General features: G+C 44.4%; 1 protein-coding gene across 2 annotated transcripts in view; it reads right to left on the bottom strand.

The window, feature by feature from the left end:
* The window catches only part of SNX30 (sorting nexin family member 30), a 50,628-nt gene extending 44,005 nt beyond the window's left edge, over positions 1–6,623 (bottom strand). For both annotated transcript variants that reach the window (XR_006181115.1, XM_042882892.1), the window contains exon 1: positions 6,440–6,623. Coding sequence is in view for 1 of the 2 variants with exons in the window: in XM_042882892.1 (XP_042738826.1) it covers positions 6,440–6,601 (162 nt within the window). In the remaining variant the exon portion in view is untranslated. The remainder of the gene's footprint in view (positions 1–6,439) is intronic.
* Between the last annotated feature and the right edge of the window lie 6,581 nt (positions 6,624–13,204).

Below are 13,204 nucleotides of genomic sequence, written 5' to 3'. Positions count from 1 at the left end.
AACAAAGCTACCAGGAGACTGGAGCACAAGTCTTATGGAGGGCAGCTAAGGGAGCTGGATTGCTTGGTCTGAAGAAGAGGATGCTCAGAGGAGATCTTACTGCCTCTCTGCAACTGCCTGAGAGGAGGCTGTGTTGAGGTGAAGGTCAATTCATCCTTCCGGATTACAGTGATAGGATGAGAAGGAATGATTTCAAGTTGCACCAGAAGAGAGTCAAGATGGATACTAGGAAAAATTTCTCTGCAAAAGAGTGGTCAGGCACTGGAATGGGCTGCCAGGGAGGCAGAGGGGTCACCATTCCTGTGGAATGTGGCACCAGGGAACATGGTTTAGCGAGGAAATATTGGTGGTGGGTGGACAATTGGACTAGATGATCTTAGAGTTTTTTTCCAACCTTAACAATTCTGTTTATCCACTATTACACTCTGGGCTGTCTACAAGCAGAAGGGAGACAGGAACTCTGTCCTTTCAGTGAGGTAACATAGTATTACCCTAGCCAAGAGATGTCAGTTTATGAGACACAATGGGTTGAGGAAGCAGTTCTAGGTAATATCCTTAAGAGAGATGTGAAATCAGACTCAGCCAGCAGCGTTACTACAGGCAGAGCACTGACGTCAAGTTGAAAGCCATGCCAGGTTTCAGTTAGGTCTTTTAATGAGGTGATCAGAAATGACCTACCAGATGTGTACACAGTGCAACAGAAGACACAGCAATTCCTTTAAACAGCTATCTAAATCTCACATTCAAGGAATAAGACAAGCATATGGCAGACAGGTGCTTGTTTCTAAAAGCTTCCTGGTTTAAGAAACAGGGTCCAAGAATTTAATAATGCCAACAGCACTTGACATTCTCATCTACTATGTAGCATTACTTCTCCACTCAGTGCAATGACTGTTAAGCAATCCTGAGATGATGGACCAAAGCACAGCAGGACCACAACCTCACACTTCCAGAGAGCAGACTTTGACCTCTTTAGGGATCTGCTGGAAAAAATAGATACAGCCTTAGGAGATAAGAGACATCCAGCACAACTAGCTGATTTCCATAGAACACCTCCCCATCCTCAGATGTGGCCAACCAAGTAAGCAAGAAATGGACCAAAGGCAGCAGGAGGCCTTTCCTGACTTAATTCTAATATAAAAAGAAATGTGAGAGATAGCAGTAGGGATAGATGACCCAGAAGGAATAAAGAGATGGGATTAGTGGGATGGAGACAGATCTAGCAGATGAGGATACCAACAGTAATTAAGGTTTTTAAGGGTGTAACCAGCAGCAAAACAAAATGAAAGGAAAACACAGTCCTCATGCTAAAATGTGGCAGAGGACCTGATGACAAGGAATCAGAAAAGGTCAACATCATCAGGGCTATCTCCACTTCAGCCTTCACTGACAGGAACCTGTGGCCCTCTAAGGCCAGAGGGAAAACTTACAGTCAGTCAGGGAAATCAGCTTAGGAAACAATTCAACAAATTGGACAGATACAAACCCACAGGCAAAAATTAAAAAGACTCATACGTGCTGAGGGAGCTGGCCAATGCCACTAATGTCAGTTTGGATTATCTTATCTTTATGATGGTGACCAAGGGAGGCGCCTGAATACTGAGGAGCAGGGGAAAGGGAAATAACTAATACACCACTTGTTTCTTCAGGAAGGCTGATCAATGGACCCACAGGCCAGTCGACTTCACCTTGAACCCTGGGAAGAAGATAATATTGGAAACCTTATTTTCTCAGTTACTATATGAATCTCATATTCCCATAGATTGGAACCAGGCTTGATTCATCCCACACTGACATAGTTTCATGACTTCACCAGCTTCAGTTCCTGACTTTTTTTCCTAGTCTCAGTCTCTTTAAAGACTGAAAATTTACCTCAGGCCTACTTTAAGAAAAGTACATGGTACTTGTCTAAGAGTTCTCATTTAGTCAGAAAAGAAAGAAGTTTGTAGAAGGTTAAGCAGATTTATTTTAAGCTTTCAGATTATACTGCAAACTGGTTTCATTTGTGGGTGGATGAAGAGCAATAATTAAACTAGCAACCAAGGAAGCTGGAAGCAGAGCTCCAGACTCTCAGTATATTTTTTGCTGGGAAGTTGCCAGGCTCCCTTCCAGAATATGAGTGCTAAGTAAAAACACTCCAGCAACTGCACCAAGTATTTATACTCAATCAGGTGCTAATACAGGCCTAAGCATTCACCAGGGTGGTAGCTGGAATCAGATGAGCAAAGGGTCACATGCAAGCAATAGTTTCCAGTTAGCACACACAGACATTTGGAGTTCTAGCTGCCTCCTCCATGCATTAGCAAATTTCTAGCTATGCATTGCAAATCTGGTAATCCACATGCAAACTGCCTGATACACTCCCTACAAAACAGCCTTGAAGCTCAGTTCATCTGCCTAGTATTAATATAAGCAACCAAAAGTCACACATATCTTCAAAGAATAAAAGCTACACAGGTTATAGGCCACAAAGCACTATGAAGGGAGTCAAGGGTTCTGAAAGAGGACAAGCAAATCCCCACTGAAGTCCTGCTCAGATTTTAGCTAACACAGCTCACAATGAGGCCTCACGCATGCTGGGAGCAGCACCATTCGATTAAAGCAGGTATGTAAGTATGTAAGAGAGGATGGACAGGAAAAGATAGAAGCCATTATCATCTGCAACTCACAATCTCCTGCAGGCACAATTCTTGCATACTGACTGCCAGCAGTCTCTTCAGAATCCACTAATCTTTGGAAATGGCAAAGAACAAAATTTCCCACATAGGGCAACTCTCCCAAAACGTTTTTGTGGTGGATCCATCAAAAGCTGGACCAGAAGCTTCCTACTGTGATGCTATGCCTGAACCGTGACAGAGGAGGAAGGATGAGAGCTGTCAGTCAGTAGGGAACTATTCCTCTCAAAGGTGAGGAAACTGAAAGTCACAAGATACCAGTTAAAGAACTCGTGAATTAAGAGATAAATCTGTGATTTCACGTTAGACTAGTCTGTATGAAGCAGACCAAGACACTGCTTGTTTTCTCTCCAAATGAGCTTATAAAATAAAGTTTAATGTACAGAATACGTTGTCTTGTAAACTTGATAGATCCAAGTGGACTGTGACACTAGCACAGGTGGAACACTACAGCTTTTGGAGCAGAAGACAAGAACTCAGCCCTGGCAGTCAGACCTCGTCCAGCAGTTGTTGGTCTCAAAGCAGACCATAGAAGGAACGGCCAATGCCACCATTAGGAAGCTGCTCTCATGACACTAGACTAAAGAGATGGCAAAGACAACAACAGTGGAGGACAGCAGGAGTAAGCCAAACAGAATACTTTATTTCTAATTCTGAACAGCCTGGCACTTCCAATGTTTAGTAACAGCCTATTAAAGCAGTGTAACCCCAGCAGAGCTAGATCCCAACTCTTATAATAATTCTACAATAATTTGGGTACAATTACACAGCAGCATATCACATACTTCTCACCTCTGCTCTAAACCCAGCAAGCTCTTAATGCTACCTTCTATCCTAACAGTCAGTGTTTTTCCTAGACTGTACAGTAGATTCACTACTGAAGGTGACAAAATGGTGAAGTAGTCACATAGCTACATGCAAGCAGAACTTCCCTTTCTTTTCTTTCCTCCAGAAAAAAAAAAAAAAAAAAGATAAATCCACACTGACACTTCCCCACTGGTCTTACCTTCCTCAGCAGAGAATCTGCTTGGAAAAGCACACCTCAGTTAGCGGGTGCGCAGGCCTTTCAAAAGCTTGCTTTAAGAATTCTCAGGACATCACCACATATTCCGAGGGATTGCTTCCTCCTGCATGTTTCCCTCTCACCTGAGATCAGGGGGTCAGCACTGCTTAGGTTTAGCTTCAGCAGTGTCCTTGTTTGGAGGCTGCCAAGGGTACGGGAAGAAAAAGTCTGAAAAAGCTGATGGAGGTCAGACATCAAGTCTAATTGCATGAAGCACTGTTTATCCTGAGGGGAACAGAATGCTTTATAGAAAGATCGGCCAACTCAGAAATACTTCAGAGATAAAAGCCTGCAGCTCAAGTATTTTATTTTTGTTGCAGAACCACTACAAATGCTGAGTATTTAGCCAGATATGCCCACCTTAATGAGGAAGTTACAGGCTCTTAAAACAGCTTTCTTCCCTACAAGATGAAGACATTATTTCAGACAATAAATATTCTGAAGCACTCTTCATAAGATTCACAGTAGTCCTCTGCTCCAAACCAGAGAAGCTGCAGAAAATGACACACAAGGATTTCCTTCCCCTTCCCCTGACCAACTGATTCAAGATGATTAGCCAATGTTCTCAAAAGAAAACTAAAATTTTATGAGACTTCAAACTCAGACAAGGACTAAGCTACCAGCCTATTGCCAAGTTTGAATCAAAAAACAGAGGGACACATGCAGGCCATATTCCTGCCCTCCAAGTTCCTCTGACTCAGGAGAAAGTAGCGTCCTCACTTATCCACTCCAAAAAGGCAAGAAAACCATGCTTTAAAGAATGCAAAGCTGCAATGGCACAGATTCAACCACTTCAGGCTGCACATCTGTGGCGGTGGAAACTGAAGCACTACTTTAAAGTCAGACAAATTCCTTTACTCCCGCACTTTCCTGACAGGATTCCAGTCTCAGGGCAGGAGGCCTTTATCTCACAGCAACGTTTAGGAAGTGTTTGCTCAGAGCAGATAAAAAGAATCCAGAAAAAGCAAGTTATGCAGTTCATGGTGATGGGTCAGCAGCTGTGCTACCCTTCTATGGACTGTCCTAACACAGGCATGGCTTTGGGGTGTTTCTAACAGAAGCTTACTGACTCAGAGCCACTTCAGCAAAAGAGACCAACCCACTCATGTCCTGCAGTGCCAGACTCCACCACTCCCCCAGAAGATCCACAGAAAGCCAAGAGAATAGCTCCTACTCCAGCAACAATAAAGAGCGCGCGAAAAGATTTTGAGCTGCACTTCAATATGGACCTCTCTCTTTTACCTGCTTACTTCACTTCCATGAAGTGGACAAGAGAGCTAGCCTCGCCTTTTGGAAGACCAATGATCCACCACCAGCAATTCAGCATTAGAGATATTGCAACCACACAGAAGTCTCTATTTACCTCTACTTATAACAGTCATTCTACAGACTACTCACAAAGTGCAGACAGCTGAAGTTCATTACTGCCTTAAAAACATGAACGCTTGTTTGCTCACTGAGTTCTTCCTGAAGTGGCAAAGAAGTCAACTCATCTTTTTTCTTGCCAGCACTTGCCAGTATGTAAGTGGAAGAAGGGACAGCTTAGAGACAGTAGATCAGTTGGACCCCTTCCATCGGAAGGATCAGGCACTTGGCTTTTTTCTGCTAATTCAGCTAGAAAGAAAAAAAGAATGCTGCTCTCTTCCTACTGGAAATCCTTTTATTCCACAAGGCTCGTTACCCTGGTGCCATTTCCAGGTCAAGCACAGACCTCATCCCTTTTTTGCTCTTCCCTTTATAGCATGCCCATGCTTCCAAGCACACAGAACATGCAATATTACACAAAGCTACTAGAAGATGGACTTCACTGTGCTGCTGGGGGAGAAAATGGTAAAAACCTTCCCGATGAGCAGGAATTTGGCCTGGGGGCAGAAATACCTCTCCAGCCTCAGTTTGTGATCAGCTATCAGAGACAGCGGTACACTTCTCAGAGACCTTTCAGCAGCAACCACAAAGGAGCACGGTTGAGCTCTGAACACTCAAATCTCTGCAATACAGCTCAAGAATGAGGTTGAATGGGCATCGGTCAACCAAGTGGCTGCAGACCTCTGCTGTGTCCCAGGGAGGCCAGAAGACCCATAAAAGGAGCTGTCAATGACAACTGCCACAAATCTCACTTCACACATGGAAGCACTCATATCTCTGGGAGACCAGCAGGTCTGTGACATCTTGTAGGAACAACAGAAACGCTTAAAGCAAAAAAGTTGCTGCCTGTTCCCAGGAAATCCTGCCTTGCTGCTTTCCAGGAACTCTGCTCACAGACACACTCTGTCTTTGAGAGCTGTTAGCAGATGAGCACCAACAGAGGCAGACTCATCCACCATCACACCCAGAATCCGCAGCCGGGCACGCTTCACAGAGCCCTTCCTGACACACACTACGGGCTAGGAAGCAAAGAGAAGGCAGGCTGAGGTACTCACGCGACAGCATCCTTCCACACAGCCGCCGTGTGGAAGAAGCGGTTGGAGGCTCTGCTACGGAGCACAGAGCAGCCCCACGCGAAGGACCGACACCGCTCCAGCCACCGGGAGGGCACAGCCCTGCCCCGGCACCCACCTGCCACCCATGGCAGCGGCTCTCCTGCTTCGCTCCCCGGCGGGGAGCCGGGATGCAGCCGGGAAGGGGTTGCGGGGAGGCAGAGGTGCAGCCCTTCCCCCTCCGCTCGGGCCCCCCCCCGGCGCTCCTCTCGGCGGTGCCGTACCTTGTCGGCGATGCTGCGGGGCAGCAGCAGGTCGGGGCTGGGGGTGAGCGCCGGCCCCATCTCCTCGCTGCTGGAGGTGGCCAGAGGATGCGGCATCTCCCGCAGCGATTTGGGCCCGGAGGACGGGAGAGGCTTAGGAACGCCCGCCGCGCCGCCCGACATCGCGCCGTAGCCGGCCGGCAACCGCAGGCCTCGATGGGGAGCTGCGGGGCCGCGACCGGAGCCTGCCCGCCGCCACCGCACTACGAGGCGGCGGCGGAGGAGGAGCGGAAAGAGGTCGGAGGAGGAGGAGCGGGAGCAGCACCCGCCCCCAGGGCCCCGCCGCGCCACCTGCCGCCCCGCCCCGCCAGCGGAAGGCAGCCCGGCCCGCAACGAAGGCGGGGAGCGGGCCTGCGGCCGCCGTGTGTTCGTGAGCTTTAGGGTCATAGTACTGACCCAGCCATGGTTCAGAGTGCGAAAAAAATGTGTTTGTGTTGCGTTGTTGAGCGCTAATTAGACACAGTAGCACGCTACAGGGGAGAGACGCAGCACTTTTAAACCGTCGTAGCCCCTTACAGCTATATACTGGTATACAAAAATATGCACATGGATACGTGACCAGTCACAACTCCGGTGCTGTAAAGTTTCACTTGTCTTTAACGTCTGATGGAGTGCAGCCCACTGCCTGGAGGTGGGTGAGGAAGCCTACAGGTGGCAACTTGAGTAGCACAGCAGGACACATTTGAGAATGCAGCACTGTGGGCTTTCACAATAAAAACAAACAACCCTATCACTGTTACTCAGGAGAAAAGACCAAGCCACTTCTTTTCAGGCAGTTGCAGAGGGCAATGAGGTCTGCTCTCACCCTCCTCCAGACCAAGCAATCCGAAATAATACAGAATTTTTGAATTGTGTTAACACTCCAAAGCCCCAACTACGTTCCAGACTGCTATAAGAAGGAGGCTGTGAAGCATGCTCTGTTAGTTGCACTTAAGAAACAAAAACCTGTTTATCTATCAGGAAGAGGAAGCAGTATAAACTAGGTAGCTTTAATATATACAGTCCAGCTTTCTTCTAGAAACTCCACATCTTTTGTGGCAAATGCAACAGTGAGCCTGTGGGCAGGTTTGTGTATCCACTGCACTGCCCAGGAGACAGTATCCCTTCATGCATGCCTGTGTCTCAAAGGCTTATGACTTATTAGGTGCCCTTCCAACTTTTCCTTTAGGCATCCTCATCCAAACACATTTCCAGCTCAAACCCTTCTCCTTTGGGTGACATGGCAGGTCCCATGCTGCTGGAACTCAAGCATTTGGACTATGCTTTCAGACATAGGGACTGAATTTTGGGTGGTCCTATGTGGAGCCAGGATTGGGATTTGATGATCCCTGTGGATGATCTTTTCCAACTCAGGATATTCTATGGTCCTAAGGCTGGGACTCTCAGACTGGGGCAGAGAGTGCTTCTGGGACACTTGATTGCAGCCCCCAGTACCCATAGAAAGGAGGAGGTGGAGTTGGGCTCCACGCAGCAGTGCAGAGCAGCTGGGCAAGAGATACAGGGCATGAACTGAAACTGGAAATCCTTGATTGATATCAAGAACTTTTCCCCCCTGCAGACAGCTCTAAGTAGCAGAACAGGTTGCCAGAAAAAATTGTGCACTCTCTATCCTCAGATATTTTCTAGGTCTGACTGGGTAGAGCCCTAACCAATTTGGCCTGATCTCATGCCTGACTGTACTTTGAGCAGGAGATGTGACCACAGACCACCCAGGGTCCCTTCCAGCCTCAGTGATTCTGTGACTCAGATAACGTTTGTTGCTATAGAGGTCATATGTCTAGTTTCTAAAGTGATTTTCCTGTATACAAGGATGAAGTTCCAAGCTCTAGTGATTTATTTATTGGTTTAGCTCCCTGTGAATACTGTATGGCCAGCCAATGTGCCTCTGTTTACTAATCACATTTTTCTGTGTTGCCCTGGATGGTTTCTGCCTGGAGCTGAAACAGGTCATACTCAGTATTTTCATCTGATCCAAACTACTTAGAAACATTTTCAAACTGGATCACTACATTCAAAATGCAAAATTTGTGCCCAGTAAGCTGAAGTTTGGCTGTAAAAAAGTCAGAAGACATTAACAGAAGAACTTTTTATCTAGGAAAATATAGAAACCTGATGTTAATAATGTGGTGATTGTCTCAAATTCTCACTATATTTGTGTTTAAATTTCAAAATTCTAATGCCACAGAGTGCACTATAAAATCATGACAAGTAACTGCTGAGTAGGTCTCTTTCCTAGGTCATTTGTGGTCAGGTGAAGTCCCTGGTGACTGGAAAAAAAGGCAGTATCACTCTCACTTTAAAAAAATGTAGAAAGGATTACCCAGGAAACTACCAACCCATCAGTCTCACCTCTGGTTGCATGTCATAGAGCAGATCCTTCTGGAAGCTATGCTAAGGCACATGGAAGACAGGGAATTGATACAGGACAGCCAGCATGCTTCCCCAAGGGCAAGTCCTTCCTGACCAATCTAGTGATCTTGTGTGATGGAGTAACTCTGTCAATGGACAAGAGCCACTGATGTCATCTGTCGGGACTTCAGTAAAGCCTTTGACACCATCTTCCACAGCATCCTTCTCTCCAAGTTGGAAAGATATGTATTTGATGGGTGGGCTGTTTGATGGATAAGGAACTGTTTGCAAGATTGTTCACAGAGTGTGGTGGTCACTGATTCAGTGTGTGGATGGAGATCAGTGACGTGGAATCCCTCAGAGGTCAGTACTGGGACTGATGCTCTTCATTATCTTTATCAGTGACAACAACAGTGGAATCAAATGCACACTGAGCAAGTTTGTGAATGACAGCAAGCTGTGTGCTGTGGTGAACTTCCCAGATGAGATGGTATACCATCCAGAGAGGCTTAGATAGGCTGAAGCTGTCGGCCAAAAGAAATTCATGAAGTTCAACAAATCCACGTGCAAGGTCTAGCATCTGGGTCACCTTTTACATCGGTGTGCCTGTGGGACTGCTGTCTCTGTTGCAGGCACAGATAGATGCAGATGACCCTGTGATAGTGGCCTTTAGGGGTGTCTTCCAATTCAGATGGTTCTGTGATTCTGTGAATGTTCACAACAACTAATTTCTGGTAAGAGCACGAATTTTGTGTATCAAAATTGTGTATCAAATAAAAGGTCAGAGTAAGGAAAGGAGTAAAGGTAAGACTGAAAGACAGATGTCTACCTCCCTCTGATTTCAGAGATGGAGAAGAAGGGAGGAGAAGGAAAAGGAAGGGAGGGGAGGGGAGAGAAGGGGAGAGACAGGATGGGGAGAGGAGAGGAGAGGAGAGGAGAGGAGAGGAGAGGAGAGGAGAGGAGAGGAGAGGAGAGGAGAGGAGAGGAGAGGAGAGGAGAGGAGAGGAGAGGAGAAAAAGTATGTCTTGTAGATGACTTCCTGTAGGAAAAATTCTTCCACACACAAATAGAAAACCTCTAAATGCATCAGCATGTGGGTTATCTGGCTCTAACAGCAGGCACAAGAATGTGCAGCCAAAAGCTGAGAAAGGAAAGTATCTCTTTTCTTAGTTGTAGCAGCACTGAAGTAAATAAATGTTTCAGTTCTGCTAAGAAGTTATGACTGATGAAAAAGATGATAATGTTCCAGTCTCCATTTCCTTCTCCATGCCACTAGTGGTGTTTTTTTATGACTGCAGTATTCCTTGACATGCTTATTGGTAGTTTTCTTTTTATTAAATATTCTGCAAGCTAAAAACAATCAGCATATTGAAACATTCAACTAACAGAATTAAAATACAAATTGAGAATCAAAATCAGTGAGTGGCTAAAGAGAGACTGAAATTCACTGCCCAACTCATAACACATACTAACCAGAAAAAGATGGTAGGTTCTCCTGGCAAAATCTTAACTATTTCTTATGTTTACATCATTTCAGCTGGGAAAAAAAAAAGAAAAAAAAACAAAAAAAGATACAATAGGCATGTCTATAATGCTAATGAGGAAAGAAGACAAATGGATTTGGGGACCAAGAATCTCACAAATTCAAGACAAAGGTCACCAGTTTCATGTGTGTTTTTTGTGGTTTTGTTTGTTTGTTTGTTTCTGAATAGTTCTACCTCTGTATCACTGAAATAAAAATCTTGCAGGCTATCTTTTCAGATTTTTACCAGATTTTAAATTGAGTGGAGAAAGACCTAAGAGTTGCCTTTTCATTCCTGCCAGTCTGCTAGGGATACAGCAAGGTTAACAGGAATGCTTTTGTACCTCCATTATGGCAGGGTTAGTTTAGGAAGTAGTCCTACCACTTTTGGACTTGAACTGTATCTTCTCATCCAGGGTTGAGGTACATTACTGTTAAGAATCTTTGGTACCAAATGGAGTGCATTGTGTGCATGTTAGATCTCCTGTTATTTTTACTGATGGTGGCACCTAGGTCAGCACAAGCAAGAAAGGGAACTTCAAACAGATGCTATCTAGTGCTATTGACTTATACAGTGTATTAGATAAACCTGCACCTTCTGGAATAGAAGCAGTTCGGTAGTGAATTCTGAGAACCAGGTTCTTTCTGTATTGTCTTTCTAAGTCCTCCAAAAAAAGAATGTTTCTCTCTTTAAAACAATTCTAATCTTAAAATTAGTTGACAGATGTTACATAGTAGAGCTAATATGCTATCTGGCAGCAAAACAATTTGGTTGCGAAGTACTTGCTTGCATGGCAAGGATTGGAGCAGCTCTTCACCAATAATGGAAAAGGACCTGTAGGAGAAACTATTTACAAATTTAAGGATAAGTAGCACCAGTGGGTTACAGCTGTTCTGATCTGGATTGCCAAGTGCTCAATAATACCACTTAGGATGTTTTTATAATGGCAGATGATTTCTTAAGTGCTCAGAGCGAGTCTGAAAAGGACTCCTTCAGCTCTTTCATAACATTATTTTTCTAATGCATCTTCATTGTCCTGTTCAGATAATGAGACATAAAATACCAACTAGGTTTAAAATGACTAGCAAGTGGCTATCTTCAGGTTGAATTTATTTACCAGACCAGACATGGAAAATCCACCTGCTTTCCATCAAGTATTCTATTTTAAACCTAAATTATGGAATTCTTCTGCATAGCACACTCCACAGTACAAACACCAGGGTAGACCAGAGGTCACACCCGTCAGACACTTAGGCTTATCTGGCAATTGAGAGCCCACTCCTCAATATTTACATCTTTTCCCACACATGCTCTATTTGGAGAGTATAACCATAGCATCTGTCTGCAGATGAGCATAAAATCACAGCATCATAGAATTACAGAATCATAGAATGGCCTGGGTTGAAAAGGACCACAGTGATCATCTAATTTCAACCCCTGCTATATGCAGGGTCACCAACCACCAGCCCAGGCTGCCCAGAGCCACATCCAGCCTGGCCTTGAATGCCTCCAGGGATGGGGCATCCACAACTTCCTTGGGCAACCTGTGCCAGTGCCTCACCACCCTCTGTGTGAAAAACTGCCTCCTAATATCTAACTCAAATCTTCCGTCTTAGTTTAAAGACACCATTCTAGAGGGTGTTCAAAAATTAAAACTCAGCTATATTTTTTGAAGGAGAAAACCAAAGCAAAACAAACAAACAAAATAACCCTCCTTTCCTCCCTGTTTTATTACAGCTCATGTCTTTCACTGCAGAGATTGAAGAGAGCAGGCTTTTGCACCCAAGCCATTTCAATCTTACGCACGTACTTGACTGCACAGATGTGGTCACTTCTAGTCAACAGTGTTATTCATGGACATATTTAAATTAATGGGTATGCTTTGTTGCATCAAAAGGCTTTAAAGCTGTCAATTTTGATGGGGAAGCAATAAACAGGACAGTGGAAAGACAGTGTGCTTCTGATAGAAGTCTGTGCTAACCAGCAACCAAATGAAAAATGTTCAACCACTGAGGACTCCAGCTATAGCAACAGTATCTCAAGGCAACTATTAAAAAAAAAAAAAAAAAAAAAAACCATAAAATGATTAAAAACTATTCACAACTTTTTGAAATGTATGGTTTGCATGTGTGTGTAACACCCACAATAAAGATAAGAAATAAAAGGTGGTATTTATAATGGGTCTGTATGAGTAGCATTGCCAGTTGGAAGAAAGAGCAGCCGTGTGGAAGATCTTGGCTCAAGCCAAGCCAGTATGCTTCACTGTCTATTTTCACTTAAGCCAAAAAATGGGTAAATCATTTATTTACCTCAGCTTTGAGCTTACATCATCTGACAGCTGCTATATAAGAGCTATTTTTTATAAACTTTATTTGATTATGGTGAACACAAAGAAAGAATTTCAGGGAAAATAAAAGTATTCTGATGTACTAGAGATTAGACTTCATTCCTTTCTACAGTTACCTGTATTCCTATTTCTGTAGCCCAAAGAGGAAATTAATTTGCTGATATGAAACTTCTTTCAAAGCCAATCATTTGACTTGAGAAAGCAACCACATTTCCAGACAGATGCTTGAAGCTAAGAGTGTCATTAATTTTCATCACACTTCTATAGGACTTTCTCAGCCTTTCTGCAAATGAGTTTCCATGCTGATGACTCCATATCTTTGCCTTACTATCTTTCCTTTTTCTACATTCTTTCCTTGCTCTCAGCCAAGAAGTATGGTCCATTCCTTAAATCTTGTCACCAACATTTGCTGTGTTAACGAGCTCAGCCTGTTTGACTCTAATTGCAACTTTCCAGAATCGCTTACACCTTCATCCTGGCATGAACAGTGTGTATTTCATGTGCAGT

This window comes from Lagopus leucura, unplaced genomic scaffold, assembly GCF_019238085.1.
Source record: "Lagopus leucura isolate 7727_CA_CO unplaced genomic scaffold, USGS_WTPT01 Super-Scaffold_100036, whole genome shotgun sequence".
Taxonomy (NCBI): domain Eukaryota; kingdom Metazoa; phylum Chordata; class Aves; order Galliformes; family Phasianidae; genus Lagopus; species Lagopus leucura.
Note: the sequence above shows the minus strand (reverse complement) of the source record. Positions and strands in the feature narration are given on the sequence as shown.